The sequence below is a fragment of the Eumetopias jubatus genome, unplaced genomic scaffold, assembly GCF_037043125.1.
Source record: "Eumetopias jubatus isolate StellerSeaLion01/CBP00866 unplaced genomic scaffold, mEumJub1_p1.0 scaffold_6, whole genome shotgun sequence".
In the NCBI taxonomy this organism is placed as follows: Eukaryota; Metazoa; Chordata; class Mammalia; order Carnivora; family Otariidae; genus Eumetopias; species Eumetopias jubatus.
Window position 1 is genome coordinate 121,988,841 of NW_028274812.1, and position 26,871 is coordinate 122,015,711.

At 35.7% G+C, this 26,871-nt stretch overlaps 1 protein-coding gene across 4 annotated transcripts in view; it reads right to left on the reverse strand.

The window, feature by feature from the left end:
• The window catches only part of EXOC2 (exocyst complex component 2), a 287,628-nt gene that overhangs the window by 218,965 nt on the left and 41,792 nt on the right, over positions 1-26,871 (reverse strand). For 3 of the 4 annotated variants that reach the window (XM_028091090.2, XM_088024102.1, XM_028091088.1), the window contains exons 2-4: positions 10,483-10,643; positions 5,478-5,654; positions 3,286-3,412 (exon numbers count right to left, since the gene is read on the reverse strand). In XM_028091090.2, the coding sequence (XP_027946891.1) occupies positions 3,286-3,412; positions 5,478-5,654; positions 10,483-10,600 (422 nt within the window). In that variant the 5' untranslated portion in view covers positions 10,601-10,643. Of the gene's footprint in view, positions 1-3,285; positions 3,413-5,477; positions 5,655-10,482; positions 10,644-12,859; positions 13,031-26,871 lie in introns of all 4 variants that reach the window. The other variant, XM_028091089.1, reaches the window with a different exon arrangement.

Below are 26,871 nucleotides of genomic sequence, written 5' to 3' on the forward strand. Positions count from 1 at the left end.
CAACTTTAATGTTAATTCATCAGGACCACAGTATTTTATAATAAGCAATCATAATTCTTCAAACCTTCTCAATTAATATATTTCAACAAGTAATATTAAAACCCTACTATTCCTTCCCTAATGACATTTTTTTAAAAATTAAAATTAGATCCTCTCCCAACCTATTAAATAAAAGAATCCCCCAAATGACATTAATAGACAGAAGGGCACCCGGCTGGCTCAGTTGGTAGAACATGTGACTCCTGATCTCAGTGATGTGAGTTTAAGCCCCAAGCTGGGTGTGGAGCCTACTTAAAAAAATAAAAATAAAAATAAAAATAAAATAAAATAAAATAAATTGAGTCATGGAAATAAAACATCGATATTTTAACATCTGCTTTTCCTTTCCTTTTCTCTTTTTCTAAAATAAGATTTCTCTATCTGAGGTCAGAGAATTCAGTAAAATAAATGCTATTTTCCTGAAAGTATCTTTAAAAAATAAAAAGGAACCTTGAAAAGCATTTTTCTGGCCAAAAACATTCTCTTCTCTTGTTTTCTATAACTCTTCCTATTTCCACCTTTCATTTTCTTGCTTTCTAGTATCTCTAGCCTGTCTTTCTTTTACTGGAAACATTTCAAGACTTTAAATGTGCAAAAGGACTATTGGATGTCCTTTCACGGTCTGGAGGGCCTTCCCAGTGTTTTCCGATTCTATAGGGACCTGTGCCTTTCTCTGTCCTTATCTCGCAACTCAGTTGTAGAAACAGAAGTTAACTTGTGGAGGGCTGATAGGGACCAGAGATCCTTCGCCAGAGAAATACCTGTCAGGTGAAGATGCAACTAATTACCATGCAGATGTGACCAGTCTACATCTTTTAGCATTCCTCACTGCCTATTATGTCTACCCTCTGGAATTTCCTCTGAACTGGTTTTAACATTTTACTGGTTTTCCTATGAATTAATGAATTAAATAAAAGCTCTTAACGTGTGTTCATTTTATATTTGTGTGAGAGTCATGACTTTACCTTTTCAAAAGACTACTCTTTATCGCATGGCTGAGCAAATTATTATTTGAAACTTAAGTAACAGCTTGAAAGAAATACTGTTAATTTTATAGCCATTTAAGCACTTCTTAAATTAATGTACATAATACTATTTAAGATTTTAATACAATTTGGAGCTCCTGGGTGGCTCAGTTGGCTAAGCGACTGCCTTTGGCCAAGGTCATGGTCCCGGGGTCCCAGGATTGAGCCCCGCATCGGACTCCCTACTCCTTAGGGAGCCTGCTTCTCCCTTTCCCTCTGCCTGCCGCTCCCCCTGCTTGTACTCTCTGTCAAATAAGTAAATAAAATATTAAAAAAAGATTTTAATAAATCTGTTACCCTGAAATCTTAAGTTATTAAAAAGAGATTCTCTTCCTAAGTGACTGAGCAGAGCATGAACAGTATATTATGCAAGAAGGGCAAAGCATCACTGTAATAATGACTAACATTTACTAAGCACTTGCTATGAGCGACACTCTTCTAAAGCATTCACTCACTGAATCCTCACAAACACCCTATGACACAGGCATGCTGCACCTGAGGAAGCGGAGGCAAAGAGTAGTTAAGCAGCTCACTCAAAAGTCCTATTGCTAGTAAGCTGGAGAGCTATGGCTCAAACTGAGTTTGGGTCTAGACTAAATTATACTACCTCTCAGAGAAGAAAAAAAGACGACTTCTAAAGAGCCAAGCACTTTTAGTGCCATTATTCCTGGCTGTTGTTACCAATGTTCCCTAAGAATAATACCGACACATATTAAGAAAAAGTGCTATTAGAGAGAGTCCAAGCCTACCCCTTTTCTGGGTAGCAGCAAAAACAGAAATAATAAAGACAATTAAAAGGTGGAAGGAGGGTAAAGAAGTCAAAAAGGGGGTGTGTTATATGCCAACTGAAAATTAAGAAAATCCATTTTATGGTAGTAAACATTCAATTTAATCCTAACTTTGATAGTTTTGTCTAAAGCTCATCTAAAATTCATACAATATTCCTATACTCCCTGTGCCCATATATAAAAACTGTATTTTCCTTATGAAAGAACAATCAAAAAGGAGCTCCTGCTCTATGCTTCTTTTGTGGCAGGCCTTGGAAAGAAGCTGGCTTTCAAGAGTATTGAAGCAGGCTGTTAAAAGGCTTCGTATCAACTGCAGTCTATTCATGCTTGAAACTGTGCTCAACTAAATAGCTAGCAATTACCATTCTTTTCTGGACTTTCTTGATCCTCAAACTCCTAATTTATAGAGCACTGAAATCCTTAAAACAGCTCCAGAATGACCCATACTGCCAAAGAGCTTTAAAGATGTGACCTAGGACAGTCCAAGCTCACTAAAAGCTGCTAAGCCCCAGGATTTTTCAACACATGGTGAATTCCCAAGACAAACACTTGCTCCCTTCCTCTTAGCCAGAGGTAAAACCCCACTAGGTGAAAAAGAAGCTTGTTATTTGAATTACTAATGGTCTTCAAGTGTAGACTTGAAGGTTAAATATATAAAGATTAGGAGACAATTTTCCCCATTCCTAGAAAAACTTAAAACTACGGTTAAAGTGTTAACAGAACTAATTTGTCACCTTCAGTAAGTGTTTACAGAGCAACATTCAGTATGTAATTCCATGAGCAGAATCACCAAGGCTAGAAAATAAATTTGACACAATTAATGCGTTAGATGAATTAAGTAAGATGCAAGGATAAAGGTACTAATTATAAAAGTTGCTAAAACACTATCCTAGCAATTAAGAATAGAAAATTACAGATTTGTTTACATCTTGAAAACTCTCATTTACCTGCCACAATTCTGAGACAGTAAGTCTAGATTAAATACGAATTATAGGCAGAGGTTGTAAACAAAATAAAAGACTACAGTGGGCCTAATCATTCTAAAATATTTCCCAAAAACATCAAGCACATGGAAAACTCTGTTTTGATTTCAAGTACCATCTAAATATTTAAACTCACCAGCCCCGGATAATGAATTAATTCTCCTAACATTAAAAGTATTAGTTATTACAAACTTCAAGATACTTTTCTTCTTCACAAAATGTAAACTCAAAAAACTAAAGAGGTAAGTAGTTTTCACCAAAATTTTTAACTAATTGGAACATTCACAAGGCAGCAAAGCTGACCAGGCTTCAGAAATAACACTTGTATCCCAACAAGAGAAATATCTTCAACTGTGCTTCCCTGGATGTTTCTGGAGTTTAACTCTCTTTACTCGTAAGTATATACAACTTTTCAGCAATAAAGAAAACTGAAGGCAAGATGGTACTCACTTTTCAATCTCAATGCCAAGCGGATTAGCAGGACGCAGAGACAAGGGGGGAATTCCTTTATTCCTGTCAGTACGCATATCATAATAATTCATTTCATCAACCCACACAGCAGACTGATCCAAAAGACCTACCAAAATGAGGAGATACAGACTAAGCCTTTCCCTATTGTTTCACTTTTTAAAGACCTAATACAAAATGCATGCTAAGGTAATTTTTGAGAAATTTGAGAGCACAAAAGCTCTGATTTTTTCATTTGGTTTTTGTTTTTTTTTTTAATGGCTGGTGGCTTGACTAAAAACACTAAGAATCTATAAAAAGGTAAATATAACACCTCCTGGTTCATGGTTTCACTGTACATTATTCAACAGAGAAGGCACACTAAGCCTCTGAGAAAAATTTCTGCTAAAACAAATGTATTTTACAAACAATAAATAGTAAAATTAATTTGGTTAACTCAAAAAATATCCAACAATTCTGTATATAAAGAAAACATTTCCAAGAAATGCATGGCTTGTGTAATGGAAATGACTGGGATGGATATTCAGGAAAAATGGGTGAACCTGTGAACAAATGATAATCTCTGAATTATGGTACCCTCTTATGTGACTGAGTTCTTTGTCAATCACTTTGGCATAGGACTCACAGGCTTACTATCTCTAAACTTGAGTTGAAACAGAAAATGGGCAAAGGGCCAATGAGCAGAAGAACAGCTGGGGGCTGTGAATGCTTCATGAAGGAAGGTATTTGATCCCAGGCAACTTCTAGCTATATGACCCTTTGTGAACCCACAAATTCCATCAGCACCCACACTTCTGCCAGAATGCAACAAGAGGCTTTGCTAGAGGTTATTCTCAAGTCTAGATACTCCTAAGTTAGGCTCAATAAACCTTTATTGAGTTTATATTGTGCTAAGTCCTGGGCAGGATGCTTCAGAATAAAATTAAAACGTTCAAATAAGTTGTCTTTATCTGCTATATAAATATAAGACATTGCTGGATTCTGCCAAAATGTTTTAAGTTCCTCCAGAAAACTGATAACAAGTTCCTGCTTTAATTTTCAGTTTTTGAAGATGTTAAAAATGAGTAAACAAAAACAAGGATATTATATATGTGTATATATGCATAGACATGTGTCTGCATATGTACACATATATAATGCATATATTTATATATAAAATTCCATTTTGTATTCTCCCTTAAATTCCTTACCTGAATTTTTATTTATGGAAAAAAAAATCTAGGAATTTAAGGAAGATAATGCTATAGAAAGGCTCTACACTCTTAAGATAGAAAACAAAAACAATTTGCAAAATTATTTACTTTTCAGTATAAGAGAGAAGTATGACCTGGGCTTAATTATGTTTGTGATAGTCCTACATTATACAGATATTTATCAAGTACTAACCATGTACAAGACATTCTAGGACCATAAAGATGAATCTGACATTAACTTTGTGTAAGGGTCTATACTAAGTACTTTACATGCATGCTCTAACTCATTTAATCCTACAAGGTAGCTAATATTGTTGTTCCACTTTTACCCACAAAAAATCTAGCATTGAAGTTCCACAGTTTGTAGTGCTAGAGCCCAGATTAGTATTCAGAGTCCACCTCCTCGGATCAAGTTCTTAACTACCCCCAATATGAGGAAGCAAGTGTTAAGTGCACAAAAAGTAACACTTAAAGTGCTACAGTATACAAAAAAGAGGGCTTATTTCTTGTTTGGAGGGCTAAAAGCACATTTTGGCCAGGCAACATTTTGTCCTGGCCTCAAAGGATGGAGAAAATGAAGGAAACAAGAACATTATTTAGATAATACTATTGCTAATTTGGCCAAATGAGGAGGATATTTTATCTCAAATCTCGACTGCATAATAGAAAGAAATGCAATTACTGTGTTCAAGATCAAGGAACTAAAATTGGCAAAGCAAATTGTTAAAGAAATAAGATTTATAAAGAATTTAGGATAGTTCTCTCATGATCATCATCCTTAGGTTTCACTGTTACCCAGCAAACTGCCTTTCCAAAAGTAATGCAAATTTTAACCAATATCCCATTCTTGTCCAAATAAACATAATCTAAGTTAATGAGATGTGAGAGCAGGTAAATTTTATACAAATCTACCAGTTTTAGATTTTGAAAGGCAAAACCCATTTTCATTTTCCTCTTTAAAAATAGAAAGTAAGATGATACCTATTTTTTCAGGTTTAAGTAGCTTGAAAGACACTGTTGAGGTTCCTTTGCCACCTGACTTGGTTGTGACAATAATGTCTCCTTTGTCATTTTTAGCTTGTCCCACTCGACATACTATTTTACTTGCAGACATCCATTCTGCCGTCAGGAGGCAATTATGTCCACAAATTGTCAAACCTAAAAATAAAAGCACGCATGTAACAAAGTTCAAAAGAACAAAGGGAAGATCTTAAACATGTCTATTACATAAAAAGACAATTCTTCTGTCAGTATTACCAGGCTTTTTCCATGAAGTGAAAAATAAATCTAGAAATAACATTTCCTGTTCAATAGTTATTTCTATTATTGAATATACCCAGTGTTACTTGCAAATATACAGTCTCTACTGATTTTTGTCTAATCTTTTTTCTCTAATATTTAAGACTTCCTTAGATTATATTTAAGTTTCTTCAAACATCAATGAAATTAAAAAATAATGACCATAATAATTATGTGTATGCATTCCAGATTACTCAGACTATGGAATCTTAAATTGCTTTCACAGGTTTTAGAAAGGAAATTATTGCTATTATTAGAAATCTAAGTTATTGATATAAAATCCTAAAGTATACTAAGCGCATATACCATTGCCTAAAAACATATTTATCCATCTTCCTGAAAATACACTTCCTGAAAATGCACTTACTTTTCCTAGCATTTAAATTATATATGGTATACATAGTATATACTTTATTTCAAGCACAGCCTGGAGTCTGGTAAATCCAGCTAATATTCTTGGGCCTTACTGGATTACTATTTCATTTTTTATATCTGTATCCTAAATGGTAGCTCATGTTGCCTTAGTGTTTCCCTAATGACACTGTCACTATACTACATTCTGCTCTTAGAGAAAGCCAGTACTCCCAAAATGTCAACTCATGCCTGGAATCTCAGGCCCTGATATCAAGTAAATTATTATAATTTAGGCAGTAACCAAACAGGGAGGCACTGAAAGATGACAGTGAGGAAGATGTGACTCCAGACAGAACACCAATATATCACCATGTGCACAAACTGCCAGCTCTTCTACTAAGTTATTTTCTTGTATTTTCCATTTCCACAAAACAGAACAACCTCATAAATATTTTTGGAAAAAATAAACCAAAATGTATGTGGCAAAGAACAGACACTTCACGCTTTTCTTTTCTCATTATTTAACTTTTTATACTGCCTAGCAGTCAAGTTTGGCAATTAACAATTTTTTTTTTCAGATACCAGGAACATCTCAACTGATGCCAAATATGGTTGAAAAAATGTAGGAAGGGATTCAAGTCATCTTGTGTTACAACTTAATGCACTATTTAGTAAGAATGTTATATTAACCATAGAGTAATAAAAACAACCACCTTTTAAAGATACATTTATTGAAATAATGAATTTTAGAGATTTCCCTAAAACAGCCATGATTTATACATGTATGGAATTCTGCCTTTTTTTAAAAAGATTTTATTTATTTATTTGAGAGAGAGACAGAGAGCATGAGCACTAGCAGGGAGTGGGGAGGGAGGGGCAGAGGGAGAGGGAGAAGCAGGCTCTGCAATGAACAGGAAGCCCGATGTGGGGCTCAATCCCAGGGCATGGGGATCATGACTTGAGCCCAAGGTAGATACTTAACCAACTGAGCCACCCAGGCACCCCTGGGATTCTTTCTAATAAAAGCACTTAAAGGATTCTTCAGGACTAAGTTTTCTTTGATTTTTTTTTAAATGTATAATGACATTTATACATTTTTAAATGCATTCATAATTCAAAATTATTTTTTCAAAATGGGAATGTCTTTGCTATCTTTCCTGAAAATCAATTTTGTTTTGAAAAATGTAAACAATTTAAGAGACTGATGGCACCCCTGGAACTCCTCTCCAAAGAGAAACACTGTGAAACACTTCAATGAATATTTGCTCAAATAATGTTTATGCATACATAAATCAGTCTATGTATTTTTTAAATGATACAAAAGGCTTTAATTAATAAACTCAACAGTTTTAGTGTTATAGATGGTAGGTATTTTGATATCACTCTAGGTTAATATATCAACTTAATATTTTAAAATTTTATAGTATCAAAAAATTCTTGTGATTTTAAATATTAACTCATTTCAGAAAAGAAAACAACTCAATAGTAAATGTCAGGACTTAATATAAAGTCATTCCTAATACAGGTTCCCTGCTAGAGAACAACCTTATGATTAAAACTGAGGAATGGGAGACTTCCAATATATAGACAGCAAGCCTTAAAAACATACTCAGAAGAGCAAACATATAAATTTTATCTATGACAGTACAAGCTGGGAAAAAACTACCCAGAACAATAGTTTATTCATCTATTGTAGCTGCTATCAGGGTTTCTCTGATTTAATATCTGCTCTGCATTTTAACTAAAAAAAAAAATTAATAATCACCATTTATTTTTAAACATAGATTCAAACAGATCATTTTAAATGTCATAAAAATTAAATAAGATCATAAGACTGATTTCTTAATTTCTAAAGCACATTTTTGCTAAGTTACTGCGAACCAAGAAATCTGCTTCATAAAATATAACATCTTTTTTTTTTAAAGTAACTTGTAGAATTTCAAAATAAACTATTTTTATAATGTTTCACTTGGCTAGTGTAGATATCATCTGAGCTAAAAACATTTAAATTATTTAGCAGGTTGAGTTTGCTTTTTTAAAAAATGGTTTCCTGGCAATAGATAGGCAGGTTGAAAGCTGAACTAGCAAAGTTTATAGAAGTATACACATTTAGTCAAATAAGAATAGCATTGCCTGAAGCTAAAGCAAGATTAAAATTTACATAGACTAGTAACTGTCATGTTAGGAGCTCCAGTTAAAATGTTGGACATAACCTCCATCTGTATGGTTTATTACCACGCATTCTACGGACTTTTCCACTTTGGATAAAGAGAAATCTAGAATGATCTATGTCAAAAAACCAAGACACAGGATTAGATAAAACTATCTACATAAGAATAATTAATTTTTGTTTACTGAAGAATCAAAAACTATGGCTAGAGAAAACAACATAAAATAAGACATAATGAAATAACACTAGTGAAAAGAATTAGCTGGGAAGTGCAAAACTCATTTATTAAACATAGTGCCGAGCTCTAATTCACTTTCTCTTTTCCAAGGGTTTTCCAGATGGCCAAAAAACAATCTGTCAAGCTGCACCAATAATGCAAGAAAAATAAGTTCCAACTCATAATCTCCAATACTTTACCAATGGGTCCCTCATAAATTTTCTTAAAAGATTTTATTTATTTACTTGAGAGAGTGTGAGCATGTGCGAGAGAGAGCACAAGTGGGGGAGGAGCAGAGGGATAGAGAGAGGCAGACTCCCCGCTGGGCAGGGACCTCGACTCAGGGCTTGATCCCAGGACTCTGGAATCATGACCTGAGCTGAAGACAGATGCTTAACCGACTGAGCCACCCAGGCGCCCCTAAGGTCCCTCAGAAATTAAGAAGAGTCAAGAGAATGTCTGAATCCAGATAAGTTTATACGGTAATCAGCATATATGTTCAGTAGCATATACTGAAGTCTCTCCCTTCCTCATTCTGAATGCATCTCTATTCTAAATGCATCTCAGAGTTCACAAGAAAATAATCCTAACTGACCAATTATAATTTATTTATATATAATGGAATATTACTCAGCCATTAAAAAAGAATGAAATTTTGCCATTTGCAAGGACATGAATGGAGCTGTAGTATCAAGCTAAGTGAAATAAGTCAGTCAGAGAAAGACAAATACCATATGGTTTCACTCATACGTGGAACTTAAGAAACAAAACAAGCATAGGAAAAAAAGAGAGAGAGGCAAACCAAGCAACAGACTCTTAACTATAGAGAACAAACTGATGGTTACCAGAGGGGAGGTAAGTGGGGGGGGATGGATTAAAAAGGTGATGTGGAGTAAGAAGTGCACTTGTGATGAGCACCAGGTATTGTACGGAAAGTGCTGAATCACTAAACTGTTCACCTGAAATAAATATTATACTGTATTTTAACTAAGTGGAATTAAAAAAATAAAAACAAAACATAACAAAAAACTTAAAAAAAAGAAAAGACAAGCCAGGGATGAGAACTACTGACAAAGATGAATGCTTAAATAATCAGCAGTAAAAGGTCTCCATGTTATAGGGTGGGAATTGGGGGGACAGACACTATACAAACTAACAAATTTATACAGTGCCAACTGGGTATAGAGCGTGCATGTCCTTGAACTTGAAAGATTAAAAAAAAAGACATAAACAGATCCTAAAAACTACAGTTTAGCTTACCATAAATATATAAGTATTAGGGGAGCCTAAATAAAAAGACAGATTAACATGGGTGGGAATTAGTTTGAAGAGCTTTTTTTTTTTTTCCAGTCTCAAGTTTTGGCAGAGACTATTCATATTTCAGATTCATGGTGGGGCTTTCAACCACAATTAAGCATCAATGTGGCAGAGGAAAGGAAATAAATAACATTCATAGGTCCCAGTAAGGATATGCACCTGGTGAGAGTGGATAGTTTCTTCTAGGTGAAGTGAGGATAACAGCCAAGTGGTACTGATATCACCAGGAGATAGAGTTTAGATTTGATTTGAAGGGATAAGGTACAGAAGAGGTATCATTTACAGAGCACTACAGAACAAATACAGACAGTTGTATAATGGAGGAAAAACTAAAGAGAGCAAAAATAGCTAGGGAGGCTGTCTGGGCAATCAAAGCAGGAGAGAGCAAGGCTCAGGAATTGGAGGCAAATCGCAGCTGCAGGAAACTTTCTGAAGGACTTGGTGAAAAGCAATTTAGACAAGATCTGATAAAATAATGATTTTAAACAGAAAAGCCAGAAAACCAAATAATTCTTTCATCTTTATTCAGATCATTCTGTACCGATCACAATGTTGTTGTTCTATCAGCTTGTCTCAAATGCCCACTATAAAAATGCATTTACCATTGAAACACAGTTCTTTGCTCTTACCTATGAGGTCAGTTGGGCCAGTCCCCAGGTTTTCTCCTCTAATTGTGACCTTTGTCCATGGTATTCCTTCATTTGGAGAGATGCCTGTCACAAGAGGGGGTTGTCGGGATCGGGACATCGTGCTTTGTTGAGCAAACCAGAGATCTAGTTACAGAAGTAATCTGTCAAAAAAGGAAGGAAAGTATTAGTGACAACTGAAATAAGCACTGACTAAAAATACAAGAATGCTAGACATTCAATACCAAAACATAAAAAGTATTCTTAAAGTTCTGAATTTTGTAGCTGTCATTTAGCCTATCTGCCAACATCTACTGAACATTAAATTTACCAAAGACATTGTAGCTGGTGTTGTGAGGGAAATGTCAGAAAAATAACAGACAACTAAGCCCTTGGTTCTGGAACTTTAAATATAATGATAGATAGAACCTATTGTCACCATTTAGCTCCATGCCTACACCTGCTGAATCCCAAAAATATGCTAGAAACTGTTCTACTCTCCAACTTGTTAAAGGAAGATGTTCTGATTAATCATGTTCATAAAAATTAAAATACATTTATATCCCTACAGGTGTACTGAACTTCACTTTATTTTTGTGTTATACTTAGTCCAGCAACTTTTTTAATGTGGTCAAATCAATATATTGACATTTTTACAAAACCCAGAATGTAGACCTAAGGCAAAAACATGAATTTGCCAACTCTTCTGAGTATAGTAACGTTGGTAAAAGTGCAGTTTCTGAGATCAAATACACCTGTATTCAAGGTCTGGTGCTCTAATTTACTAATTCTGTTCTAAACCCGCTGTTTTTGTATAGGTAAAATGGACCTAGCAGTAGAACCTTTCAAAGGTTACAATTAAGGTTACAAAGGATAATCCTAAGGAAAGCACAGTACCTAGCATATAGTAGGCAACAAATAAATAATAAAACCTCACTAATAAACTGCCACAGAACCCCTCAATTGATCAAGGTTTCAGATGCCCCAGAAGATGACAGTGAGGTTCAGAGCAAAACAGCAAGAACTTGCTGGCTATCTATATCTTTACATACTGAGAAGTTGGACACCCTGGCCTCTGCCTTCCCCTTGCAGTCAGCAGGAGATCAGAAGTTCAGTCTCTGAGGAAGCCAAACAGAAGACGACCAGGAATCAGGAATGCCAGGCACAGGAGGGTGAGTAAGTGTCAACCTGCACAGCAGACTGTGGGACTACTATGTCTCTTCCCCCCCTGCTCTTACACCTGTCAGCAAGGTCTGTAAGTCCACCCTGCCCAACCCCACCGTGTCTGGGTAAGTAGAATATTATTCTCTGAAGAAATTAAAAGGGAAAAAAGGAAAAAAGAACCAAAGATCTTGACATATAAGGGTCCTCCCCCCAAAAAAGGTCTACTTGCAGTCATATCACCCAATAGAAAAGCCACTTACAAACAAACTGCCTATAAACAAACTAAACAAATCAGCTATTCCCAGACTAAAATATACAAGGACAGCCAAAGACTATAACATAGTCAAGGAAAATACGTTAAGAGAGAGATGGAAGTCACATAAACAAAAAAAGCCAGAGGACACAGAAATAAGGCAGGTGTAATAGGCTAAATTGTGTCCCCTAAAAAATACCATGTTGCAGTTCTATGCCTAAATACCTCAGAGTGTGATAGTATTTAGAGATCAGGCCTTTAAAGAAGTAATTAAAGTAAAATGAGCTCATATAGGTGGAACCTAATCCAATATGATGGATGTCTTTATAAGAAGAGGAGATTAGGACCCAGACACACACAAGGAAGACCATGTGAGGACACAGGGAGAGGTCAGCTATCTACAAGCCAACGAGAAAGGCCTCAGAAGGACCAACCCTGCTTACCCCATGATCTTGAAACTCCAGCCTCTGGAATCATGAGACAATAAATTTCTGTTGTTTCAACCACTCAATCTGTCATCACAGATTATCACAATCCTAGCAAACTAACACAGAAGAAAAACAACAAGAAAAACCTTCAAAAGTATCGTAAGCTTTGATTCCCCAAATTAATATCTGCAGAGGGAGAAGATTTTTATCTCAAAGAATAAGATGTCATGAAAAGGAATCAATCCAAGAATAAAAGCTCTCGAAACTTTCAAAAGAGGCAAAAGAAACAAGATTTACATTGTCCTATTAATGCAAGAACTGGCACTGGTTTAACCAAAGGTAGTCCTAAAGCAGCAAATAGCAGATGTTTGAGAAGTGGGGGAGGGGGATAAAGAGGAAAGGGGGTTAAACATTTTATCTAAAATTGACTATCAAGATAATGTCAGATTAGACACAGAATCTGGAAATGTGGAAGTAGATGCTCTAAGAGAGAGTTAAAGGAGTTTGGGGTATGTTATATAATAATGTTACTGACCTTTGTCCCTGGTTTCTGGGAGATTCAAAATCCAAGAAGTATCTTTGTTATTCATAAGCCTTCAATATCATATGTACATAATATTCATGACAACTCAATATCAAGCCTGGCCAAACCAGAAAGAGCAACCATGTTGGGGGTTTTGAGCCAATGACATCAGTTTGGCCTCTTCTGGAAAAGAGGAATGGGGTAAGAGACTTGAGTTCAATCTCATGGCTAATGAGTCCATGTCTACATTACTTATTTAATACAACTAAAATAGCAAAATGACAACAAAAAACAAAGGACCAGACAGACATTACCATTCATCCAATAAACCAAATGAGACAACTCAATTTATCATAAACTTATCTCCTTCCCTATCTCACCTCTTGAATCAAACAATCAAAATCTTTCTGTCAGAATGCAAAGTCAACTATCCCTCTCAATTCTATTGTTGCTTTCCCAGTTAAGACCTTCATCTTCTCTCCCTGGATATTGAAACAGACTTCAAACTGGTACTCTGTCCCTATATTCTCTCCACTGCAATCCACTCTCAGCAAACACCAGTTAATTCTCTAAAATACAGATCTAATCAACATCTTCCCAGATTAAAAAAAAAAAAAATCTCATGACACCCCCACTACTCAGAAGTCTCCGGTGCCCACAAAATTCTTACTATTTTATTAAAACCTGTCACAACTAGATTGACTATTCGGTATTTCTTACTTTGCCCTCAATCATATCCCTCATTCATCCGATACTGACCATATAAGCCCATTCATCTTTAATGAACCATCAAGTACTTTCATGCCTTCATGATTTCATTTACCTTGTTTTGATTAAATAGCAAGTTTTTCAAAGTCTGTTAAATCCTTATCAGTATTTCAAGGTCAGTCTTAAATGTTACCTTCTCTAAAAGAGTCTCCCTGATCCCTCCTTCTATAATGCTTCTGATATTCTAATACTCACTGTGATAAATCTTAGATACCATGTTTATGTCCTCTCTTTGAAAACACAAGATGTTTAATCAACTCCATACCCCGTCAGTACAGTACCTGACACAAAATACACATGCCATATGACTGCTGAAAGGAGTCACATAGATGTTTTCTGAATGTTTCATGAGATCAGTGCAACACTGGAATTAAAATAGGATAAAGAGAAGAAATACATGGAGCAGCGAATAGAGAGAGACAGGGAGCTAGTAGGTATATACATGTAAAAAAAAAGTTTAAAAGATATTTGTATATAACGGCATCAAAAAGAACAAAATACTCAGGAACAAATTTTACAAAAGAAGTGCAAAACTAGTACTTTGAAAACCACAAGACACTGTTGAAAAAAATTAAAAACCTAAATAAATGGAAAGACATGGATAGGAAGACTTAATATTCATAAGATGAGAATACTCCTCAAGTTCATCTATAAATAAAACTCAATCCCTATCAAATTCTTGGCTGGCTTTTTTGCAGAAACTGATCGATCATTAAATTCTATGGAAATGGGAAGGACCCAGAATAGCCAGAGCAATCTTTAAAAAGAGGAACAAGGTTGGAGGACTCACATTTCCTGATTTCAAAACTTACTACAAGGCTAATAATCAAGACAGTGTGGTACTGGCCTAAGGAAAGACATAGATCAATGGAATAGACTTGCGAATCCAGAAATAAACCCTTAAATACACAGTCAATTGATTTTTAACAATAGAAAAAAATATGTTTTTGAACAAATAGTGCTGGGACAACTTGACATCCATATGCAAAAAACTGCAGTTGGACCCCTTTCTTATAACACACAAAAAAATTTACTCCAAATATACTATAGACCTAAATGTACAAGACAAAACTATAAAACTGAAGAAAACGCAGGAGTAAGTCTTTGTGATCTTGGGGTAGGCACACCCTTCTTAGATATAACACCACAAGCAACAAAAGGAGAAAAAGAGATAAACTGGACTTGGTCAAAATTAAAAACTTTTGTGCTTCAAAGGACACCATTAAAAAAAGCGAAAAAGACAACCCATAGGAGAAAATATTTGCAAATAGTGTATCTGATAAGAGACTTCTACCTAGAATATATAAAGAGCAATTACAACTCATAGTAAAAGCAAATAATACAATTAAAAAATGGGAAAGAATCTGAATAGACATTTCTGCAAAAAAGATACAAAAATGTCCAAGACATAAAAAGATGCTCAATGTCATTAGCCAAGGAAATGTAAATCAAACCCACAATGAAATATCACTTCATACCCACTAGAAGGCTATAATCAAAACAGCAAAAAAAAAAAAAAAAAAAACAATGTGTTGTCTTCATGTGGAGGTTCCTCAAAAAATTAAAAATAGAGCTACCCTATGACCCAGCAATTGCACTCCTGGGTATTTACCGCAAAGACACAGATGTAGTGAAAAGAAGGGCCATATGCGCCCCAATGTTCATAGCAGCAATGTCACAATAGCCAAACTGTGGAAAGAGCCGAGATGCCCTTCAGCAGATGAATGGATGAAGAAGATGTGGTCCATATATACGATGGAATATTACTCAGCCATCAGAAAGGATGAACACCCAACTTTTACATCAACATGGATGGGACTGGAGGAGATGATGCTAAGTGAAAAAGTCAAGCAGAGAAAGTCAATTATCACATGGTTTCACTTATTTGTGGAACATAAGGAACAGCATGGAGGACATTAGGAGAAGGAAGGGAAAAATGAAGGGGGGAATCAGAGGGAGAGATGAACCAGGAGAGACTATGGACTCTGAGAAACAAACAGGGTTTTAGAGGGGAGGGAGGTGGGGGGATGGGTTAGCCTGGTGATGGGTATGAAGGAGGGCACGTAGTGCATAGAGCACCAGGTGTTATATGAAAACAATGAATCATGGATCACTACATCAGAAACTAAAGATGTACTGTATGGTGACTAACATAACATAATAAAAATAAAATTAAAAAAATAATAATGTGTTGTCAACGATGTGGAGAAATTAGAACCACCGTGCATTGCTGGTGGGAATATAAAAGATATAGCTACTGTGGAAAAGTTTGGCAGTTCCCTAAGAGGTTAAACACAGAGTTAATATAAAATTCATTGATTTCACTCCTAAGTAGCTACCCAAGAGAAATGAAAATATATGTCCACATAAAAACATGTTCATGAATGTTCACAGTAGCATTAATAAAAGTCAAAGAGTGGAATCAACTCAATAGTCTATAAATGGATGAATGAGAAAGTAAAATGTGGTATATCCATACAATGGAATATCATTTGGCATGAAAGAAAAAAGAAATGAAGTACTGTCATGTGCTTCAAAATGGATCAGCCTTGAAAACGTTATACTAAGTTAAAGAAGCCAGTCACAAAGAACCACACTCTGAATAATCCCATTTATATACAAATGTCTGAAATAGGCAAATCTACAGAGACACAAAGTAACTGCCTAGGGCTGGAGAGGGGAGATTGGGAGGAACTGGAGTGACTTGCCAGTAAATATGGCCTTTTCAGTAGTGGAGAAAATTCTAAAGCTGATCGTGGTAATGGTACACAACTATATGACTATGCTGAAAATCACTGAATTTAGAATATGAATAAATCTATTTTAAAAAGACAACTGAAAAAATTCTTCAGGTAGTTAGTTTAGACAGGAATACAATGGTTACTATTTTTGTTAGGATATTTCCGAGAATTTCAAAATCACTCACTCAATACACACAGATACTGGAAACTCAGTTTTCATCTGAGAGAACATTCCAGTCTAGTTAGCACAGAGCAGCCAAACACAATCATAAAGCCACAGTCTTATGGCCTAAGGAATAGGAGGATGAAATTTTAAGCTAACAGAGTAGCTAGAGAGGAACAGGGGTGGCACAGTGGGTTGAGCGTCCAACTCTTGGTTTTGGCTCTGGTCATGATCTCAGGGTCGTGAGATCGAGCCCCGCATCAGTCAGGCTCTGAGCTGGGCACGGAGCCTGCTTGAGATTCTCTCTCCTTCTTCCTCTGCCCTTCCCGCTTGTGTACACATACTCTCTCACTTTCTCTCTAAAATAAATACATCTTTCAAAAAACAAAAAAAAGAAGAGGGAAGAAAGAAAGAAAGAAAAAGAAAAAAAGAAAGAAAGAAAAAAGAAAAAGAAAGAAAGAAAAGAAAGAAAGAAAGAAAAGAAAGAAAAAGAAGGAAAGAAAGAAAGAAGGAAGGAAGGAAGGAAGGAAGGAAGGAAGGAAGGAAGGAAGGAAGGAAGGAAGGAAAGAAAGAAAGAAAGAAAGAAAGAAAGAAAGAAAGAAAGAAAGAAAGAAAGAGAAAGAAAGAAAGAAAGAAAGAAAGAAAGAAAGAAAGAAAGAAAGAAAGAAAGAAAGAAAGAAAGAAAGAAAAAAGAAAGGAAGGAAGGAAGGAAGAGAAAAGAACAAAGTCCTGGAGTAGAGGGAGCCACAGATGCAGAAAAAGTATTATTGAAACCCCTGGCTGATCCCTGAACTATACATTCATAGGATGCACAGGAGAGACTCCAAGTTGCACAGTAGAGAGCAATAGCTTAAATAATGAAAGAAGTAAGCAGTGATTTCAGTTGCTGCCTACCACAGGGGAGACAAGAGTTTGAAATTTGAATCCAGTCAAATTAACAATGCCTGCTAAAAAACAAACAAAGCCAACACTCTTCAGAAGAACAGAGCAGATTCCAAAGTCTCTAAAATGTAATATCCACATACCTAGGACACAATAAAAATGATTGGACCCATTAAAAAATGTGAAAAATATGAAGCCCCTAGTCAAGTAACAAAGTAGACAATAGAAACAAGATGAGCCAAATCCAAATTAGTAAACAAGTATCTGAAAGAGTATAAAATAAGCTATTAAAGAAATATATAATGATAATGAATGGCTATATGGCTACTCAAAATAGCAGAACTGAGATTATAAAAATAAAAATATAAAATGGAAATTCTAGAATAGGAAGGTACAATATCTGAAATGAAAAATACACTGAGTTAAACAGAAAATAGTTGAAGAAACAGTGAACATGAACACAGATCAAGAAACTATATAATATAAAGAACAGGAAAAAGAAAAAGAACAGAGGTTTATTGACCTATGGAAAATATCAAACACTCTGGTACAAGTGGAATCTCAGAAGGAGAGAGTAGAGAGAATGGAGTAGAAAATAATACTTGAAGAAAAAAAAGGGTGAAATTTTCCCAAATTTATTGAAAACTATTATTTTCTGGGACGCCTGGGTGGCTCAGTCTGCCTTCAGCTCAGGTCATGATCCCAGTCCTGGGATCGAGCCCCACATCGGACTCCCTGCTCAGTGGGAGACCTGCTTCTCCTTCTGCCACTCCCCCTGCTTGTGTCCCCTCTCTCACTGTCTCTCCATCAAATAAATAAATAATAATAAAAAAAGAAATCTATTATTTTCTAGATACCCAACAAGTTCAGCAATCACCAGGCAAGATAAAGACAAAGAAAATCACACCTAGACACACTGAAGTCAAACTGCTAAAAATCAAAGATAAAAAAATCTTAAAAGCAGGCAGAGGAAAAAGTGACACATTATATAAATAAGAATGACAGTATGATGATAACTTCTAATGAGAAAAATTAAAGGCCAGAAGACAAATGGAACATCCTAAAGTGCTGAAAAGAATTTTTTAAAAAGTGATAAATGAAGGTTTTTAAAAATGAATTTTATGCTGCTGGGAAAACTGAATAGTCACATTCAAAAGAGTGAAAACTGCATCCTTATCTTAACACTATAATAAAAATCAACTTAAAGCGGATTCAAGATTTGAACATAAGACCTGAAACTGTAAAACTCATATAAGGAAACACGGGATGTAAGATTCTTTTTTTTTTTTTAAGATTTTATTTATTTACTTGAGAGAGAGAGGGGGAGAACAGAGACGAAAAGTAAGAGGGAGAAGCGGACTCCCCGTTGAGCAGGGAGCCCGACATGGGGCTCAATCCCAGGACCCTGGGATCATGACCCAAGCCAAAGGCAGACGCTTAACCTACTGAGCCACCCAGGTGCCCCTGGATGTAAGATTCTTGACACTGGTCTTGGCAATGATTTTTTTTGGATTTCACACCAAAAATAAAGGTAACAAGAGCAAAAATAAACAAGTAGAACTACATCAAACTAAAAAGCTTCTGCACTCCAAAGGAAACCAACAAAATCAAGGGCAATTATGGATGGGAGAAAATATTTGTAAACCATATATCCAACAAGGGGTTAACATCCAAAATTTAGAAGGAACTCGTACACCTCAAAAGCAAAAAAACAATCCAAATAAAAAAATGAGCTGAAGATCTGAATAGACACTTTTCCAAAGAAGACATAGAAATGACCAACAAGAACATGAAAAGGTACTCAAAGTGACTAATCATCAGGGAAATGCAAATCAAAACCACAATGACAGGATCACCCCACACCTGTTAAGATGTCTATTATCAAAAAGACAAGAGATAACAAATGATGGTTGTAGAGAAAAGGGAGTATTTATACATTGCTGGTGGGAGTGTAAACTGGTATAGCCACTATGGAAAACAGCTTGGAAGTTCCTCAAGAAATTAAATCACAATGGGTTTGCCACCAGAACAGAGGTGTCATGAAACCACTGCTAAATCCAAGCCAAAATGCATAAAGAAAAAATTCAATCCTTTTCCATTGTCATCAGACACATAGATTTGGGCAAGTCTACTACCACTAGCCATCAGATCTACAAATGTGGTAGGATCAACATAAGAACCATAACAATATTTGAGAAGAAGCCTGCTGAGATGAGAAAGAGCTTCTTCAAGTATGCCTGGATCTTGGATGAACTGAAAGTTGAATGTGAGCATGGTATCACCATTGATATCTCTCTGTGGAAATGTGAGACTAGCAAGTGTTAGTGACCATCACTGATGCCTTAACACACAGAGATTTTATCAAAAAAAAAAGTGATTAGAGGCATATGTCAGGGTAACCATGCTGTCCTGGTTGTTGTTGCTGGTGTTAATGAACTTGAAGCAAGAATGGGAATGATAAAGGACAGAAGCAGAAAAATGTTCACCTTTAGCCCTATAGCCTGCATAGTTCTGATAAGGATCAAATACATGCTGGTTGCTACATTCTTGAGGGGTCTCATGACTGCCTGTAAATCTCACAATAGTCAAGCACCAAAGAAATCTTGTGAAAGTAGTTTTACGTAGAAATTCGGAGAAAACATTTATGATCTAATACTCCATATACATCCCCTCCCCCTTGAGCACTAAGCATATAACCACCAGCTTCATACAGCAAATGTGCAGCTCTTTCTGTCCACGGGTCCTGTCCCTGTGCTACCTGAATACTTACTAAGTTGCACTGTGAAACATCTTGACCATCACACTCAACAATCCCACAACAGGAAGATCCATGAGTGTGCCCTTCTGGCTTACACACTGGGTGTGAAACAAGTAATTATTAGTATTAACAAAATGGATTCCACTGAGCCACCCTACAGACAGGAGAGATATGAGGAAATTAAGTTAGCACATATATTAAGAAAACTGGCTACAACCCTGACATTCAGTAACATTTGTGCCAATTTCTGGTTGGAATGGTGACAACACGCCTTAGTTCAAAGGATGGAAAACAATCCTTAAATATGGCAATGCCAGTGGAACCACACTGCTTGAAGCTCTGAATTGTATCCTACAATCAACTCATCCAACTAAAAAACCCCTGCATCTGTTCCTCCCCATCAAGACATCTAAGAAATTGCTGGTATTGGTTCTATCCCTATAGGCTGAGTGAAAACTGTCAAACCCAGCATGATGGTCACCTTTGTTCCAGTCAACATTACAACTTAAGCTTGAGTGAAGCTCTTCCTAGGGCCAATATGAGCTTCAATCAAGAATATGTCTGTCAAAGATGTTGATTAAGGTAACACTGCTGGTGACAGCAAAAATGACCCACCAACAGAAGCAACTGGCTTTATGGCTCACGTGATATCCTGAGCCAACCAGGCCAAATCAGTGCTGGCTGTGTGCCTGTGCTGGACTGTCACACAGCTTCATGTTGCTCACAAGTCTACTGTGCTAAAAGACTAATCATAATTTTGAGAAGAAGCTGGAAGAAATTCTTGAAACGGGGATGTTGCCATTGTTGATATGGTTCCTAGCAAGTCCGTATGTGTTGAGAGCTTCTCTTGACCACCCTCTTAGGGGTCATTTTGCTGTTCATGACATGAGACAGACAGTTGCTGTGAGTATCATCAAAGCAGTGGACAAGACGGCTGCTGAAGCAGCCAAGGTCACCAAGTCTGCTCAGAAAGCTCAGAAATCGAAATGGGTATTATCCCTAATACCTACCACCCAAGTCTTAATCAGTGCTAGAATAGTCTCAGGACTGTTGTCTCAATCAGACATTTAAGTTTAAAAGACTAGTTAACAATAATAATGCAGATAAAACCTTAGGAAGGAAAGAAGAATAATTTGTGAACTATTTGGTGTGGGTGTGTGCGTGCACGCACATACACGCAGCAGTTTTAAGTTATTAATTTTAAATTCAGTACTTTTTAATGGAAACAGCTTTACCAAAAATCTGTCACAGAATTTTGAGACCCATGAAAACAACGTTTAATGGGGGCGCCTGGGTGGTTCGGTCAGTTAAGCATGTGCTTTGGGTTCAGGTCCCAATCCTCTGGCATTGGGCTCCCTCCTTAGCAGGGAGTCTGCTTCTCCCTCTCCCTTTGCTCCTCCCTCTGCTCCTCTCCCTCCTCATGCACACACTCTCTCTCTCTCAAATAAATAAATCTTTAAAAATAAAAAAATTAAAAATAAAACAATGTTTTATTAAAATTAAAATTTAACATTAAAATTAAAATTAAAACAATAAAATTAAAAATTAACAATTTTTAAAGAAACTTTCTTATGATGCAGCAATCCACTTCTGGATATATATCCCAAAGAAATGAAATCATTATCTCAAAGAGACATGTGTACTCTCATGTTCATTGCAGCATTCATTATTCACAATAGCCAAGATATGGAAACAACCTATGTGTCCATCAATGGATGAATGGATAAAGAAAATGTAACATATACATACAATGATTATTTAGAAAAGAAGGGAATCTTGCCATTTGTGACAACATGGATAAAACTGGAGAACATATGCTAAGTGAAATAAGGCAGAGAGAGAGTCAAATATCACATGGTATCACTCACATGTGGAACCTAAAAAATACATCTTTTTAAAAAAGGCTAACTCATAAAAACAGAGTAAAATGATAGTTGTGAGGGGTTGTGCGACAGGGGAAATGACAGAAAAGGATACAAACTTTCAGTTACAAGTAAGGTCTAAGGATCTAATGGTGACTACAGTTGATAACACTATAATGTATTATGGAAATTTGCTGGGAGAAAAGAACGTGTTTTCACCAAAAAAATAAAAAAAGAGTAAAATAGGTAAGGTGATAGATGTGTAGATCAACCTAATTGTGGAATGTATATAATATCACAATGTATATAATACCAAATCATCAGGTTATACACTTTAAGTATATTATAATTTTATTTGTGAGTTATATACCTCAATAAAGCTGGCAAAAACAGGAATAAGATTGGTTATTTTCAAATAAAGGAACCTCACTGGGAACAAATCTGTATGACAAGAAATGCTGAAGGAATTTCTTCAATCTGAAGGAGAAATGACACCACACAGTAACTTGGAAGATTTTATAATGAGAAAGGATGAATTCATCAGGACATAAGCATGTAAACTGTGTATACACCTACTAATACAGCTTCAAAATACATGAAGCAAATGCTAAGTGAAAGGGTGAAAGAGCTAAATCCACAATTATGGTTAGAGATTTTTTTTTTTCAGATTTTATTTATTTATTTGACAGAGAGAGACACAGTGAGAGAGGGAACACAAGCGGGGGGGGGGGTGGGAGAGGGAGAAGCAGGCTTCCCGCTGAGCAGGGAGCCTGATGTGGGGCTCGATCCCAGGACCCTGGGATCATGACCTGGGCTGGAGGCAGATGCTTAACGACTGAGCCACCCAAGTGTCCCATGGTTAGAGATTTTAATATACTCTTTACATAGGGGCACCTGGGTAGCTCAGTCAGTTAAGCGTCTAAGTCTTGATTTCAGCTTCAGGGTCATGAGATCAAGCCCCATGTCGGACTCTGCACTGGGTATGGAAACTGCTTAGGATTCTCTCTTTCCCTCTCCCAATGCCCCACCCCAGCCCCTTCCCCCACTCACATGCCCATATGCTCTCTCTAAATAAATAAATAAATAGGAATAACTTAAACAAAAATACAAAAATTTGTAAGGCTATAGAATATATGAACAACACTACTGATCATCTTGACCTGACATTTACCAAAGCTCCTCTTCAAATGTCTACAGAATGTTCACCAAGATAGACTATATGCTGGGCCTAAAGTAAGTCATACTGATTTCCAAAGACTGAAATTCCAAAGGCTACAAAGGAATTAAATTAGAAAGCTACAGCAATACAATACTGAGAAAAGTGTCCAAGTATTTGGAAATTAAATAACAAACTTAAATAATCCAACAGTCAAAAAAAAAATAAAGAGGGAAACAAACAAAAAAAATTTTGAACTGAATGTTAATGAAAATATAATCAAAATTTGTGAGATGTAGCCAAAGCAGTGCTTTAAAAGTTTATAATAAGAGGAGAAAGATTAAAATTAAGGATAAATGTTTCTATCTTAAGAAATTAGAAAAGGCAAAGCTAATAATTAAACACAAAGGGGTAGGGAGGAAGAACAAAGGAAGTAGAATAAGGAAAATAACATACTGGTAAAAAAAAAAAAAATCAAGAAAAAATTGTAAAGCCAGAAGTCTTTCTGCAAAAATTAACCAATAAACCCTAGCAAAATTCTCTTTAAAAAAAAGAAACACAGGGGCGCCTGGGTGGCTCAGTCGTTAAGCGTCTGCCTTCAGCTCAGGTCATGGAGCTTCAGCCGGGAGCCGGCTTTTCTCTCTGCCCCTCCCCCCTGCTCACTCACGCTCTCTCTCTCTGAAATAAATAAATAAAATTAAAAAAAAAAGATCTCAAAGAAAGAACTATTTTCCACTTATAGATGATGTGATTGTTTACAAAGAAAATCTTAAGGAATCTGCTAAGCAACTAATAGTACTAATAATTGAATTTAGGAAGACCTTATTATTCATGTAGTTCTTTTAAAATTCTAGTGGGAAATAATTAGAAACAAAATTTTTAAAGTTCTATTTAAGAATATCATTATAAAAACCAAAATACTTAAAAACACATTAATAAAAACAATGTACAAGATTTCTTGAAAACCTTAAAATATAGCAGAGAGGGAAAAAAAAGACCTAAATAAGTGAAGATCTATATAATTTCTACAGGCCAGAAGATTCAGTGTTACTGAAATATCAATTCTCCCCAAACTGAAGTATAAGTTGCAAGCTCATGTAAAGAAACTGGCAAGCTGATGACAAAATTCCTATAGATATTTAAAGAACCTACAATAGCCAAAACAATTTTAAGGGGAAAAAAAGTTACAACTCTTAGAGAATATGATTTAAAGACTTATTATAAAACTACAGTAATCAAGACAGTGAGTTGTTGGCATAAGAATAACCTAATGAATGAGCAGAACAGAGTTCAGAAATGGAGCCACACTTACATAACCAGCTGATTCTTGACAACACAACAAAATTCAAGGGAAATAAAAAGTACTTTAATCAAATGGTGTTGAAATAACTAGGTATCCACATAGGGGGAAAAAGGGAACCTAAATACAGCTTCACACCACTTACAAAAATTAATTCAAGATGGATCACAGATTTAAACATAAAAGTTAAAATTATAAACAATAAAGAAGAGAATACCTCCATACCTGGAGATTTTTTTCAACATGGCAACAATAACCATACAATGAAAAACCTGATATATTTAGACTTCATCAAAATTAAAACACTCTCATCAAGTTGGCAAGGATGCAAAGAAAGGGGAACCCTCGAGGTTACACTGTTGGTGGGAATGCAAACTGGTACAGCCATTCTGGAAAACAGTATGGAGGTTCCTCAGGACATTAAAAATAGAACTACCCTACCTGGGCTCGGAAGCTAAGCCTCATGATAAAGCTGATTGGGAACACAAGACTGGTTCAGGTCAGAGAAAGGGAAACCCTCTTGCACTGTTGGTGGGAATGCAAACTGGAGCAGCCACTCTGGAAAACAGTATAAGGTTCCTCAAAAAGTTAGAAATAGAACTATCCTACAACCCAGCAATTATACTACTAGGTATTTATCCAAAGGATATAAACATAGTGATTTGAAGAGGAACCTGCACCCCAATGTTTATAGCAGCAATGTCCACAACAGCCAAACTATGGAAAGAGCGCAGATGTCCACTGACAGATGAATGGATAATGGGATGGAGTCCCGCATCGGGCTCCCTGCTCAGCGGAGAGTCTGCTTCTCCCTCTGCCTCTGCTGCTCCCCCTGCTTGTGCTCTCTCACTCAAGCGCTCTCTCTCTCTCTCTCTCTCTCTCTCTCTCGCACACACTCTCTCAAATAAAATCTTAAAAAAAAAGATTAAGATTTGGCTTTAAAAAAAAACCAGACATCATGTCCATCTTGACAAGAATCGAACATCACTTCTGTGATGTTCCTGCCAAAAATGCATAACCCAAAACTCATCATCAGACTACTTAAATTCACAGATAGTCTACGAAATAATTGGTCTGTATTCTTTGAAAATGTCAAGGTCAAGAAAAACAAAGGCTGAAGAACTGTTCTATATTAAAGGACACTAAAGAGGCATTACAACTAAATGTACTGTATGATACTGGATAGATTCTAGAAGTAGAAAAAAATACTTTCTGTAAAGTAGATAATTGGACAAATTTTCACCATGTGAATTTGAATTGTGGATTAGATGGTACGGTATTAATATTAAATTCTGACTTTGATAAGCATACTGTGGTAACATAAGAGAATGCCCTTTTTCTTAATAACTACATACTGAAAAATTTAGAGAAGAATGATGTTTGCACCATATTTTCAAATGATTCAAACAAATATACACTGATAGATTGACAGAATAAAAATAAATGGGGAAAAAATACGAGAATGTAGGTGGGTTGGGGGGTGGGTTAAATAGATGATGGGGATTAAGGAGGGCACTTGTAATGAGCACCAGGTGTTGTATGGAAATGCTGAATCGCTAAATTCTTCACCTGAAATTAATATTACACTATATTGTTAACTAGAATTTAAATAAAAACTTGAGGTGAAAAAAAGCATAAAAAAGAAAACAATTGGCGAGTCTAGTTAAGAGTTTACAGTTGTCATTTACCACAATTTTTTAAAAAAACTTTATAGGAGTGAGTTCCTTTTACTATTTTTGAAAGTTTTCTTTAAGTTTGAAGCTGTATCAAAATAAAAAGTTATCAAAAATAATGTTTTGGCAATATTTTAAAATAAAGCAAAATTAAATCAAATTATATTCTCCTGCTAATCAATATATAAGGCCCACTGTTAGTCAAAAGATATTTATTTTCACATTCACATTAGCAAAATACACAAATGAGCAATGAATAAACAGTTATTAAACAACAGATGTGTTAAAACTAGTGTTCGGTTAAAAAAAAAGAATGGTAAACCAAGTCCCATATATTTAGCTACATTTAATAAATAGACTAAAATTACAGAAATTTCAGAAGTATTCTTTTAATGGGTCATACTATTACTATTTCTTTAAACATGTTTCTAAATACATACAAAAAACTAAAAAGCTTGTTTTGAGAATGTGCTTGAAAACTATTATCAATTGATAAGCCTGAAATCTGGTAAGGTAACACATATTAATAAAAACTTTCAAGAGAGCAAAGACATATTTCAACACAAAGTTTTGACAACTGCTTTAATAGAATTATATTGCCCCAAAGATACCATAACACTGCACAGAAAACAAACACTAAGAATGGGTAATTAAGCTGCCTCATTGATTAATGTCTACAGTTCTTGACAAAGGAAAATGCTTCATTCAATTGGCATGGAAA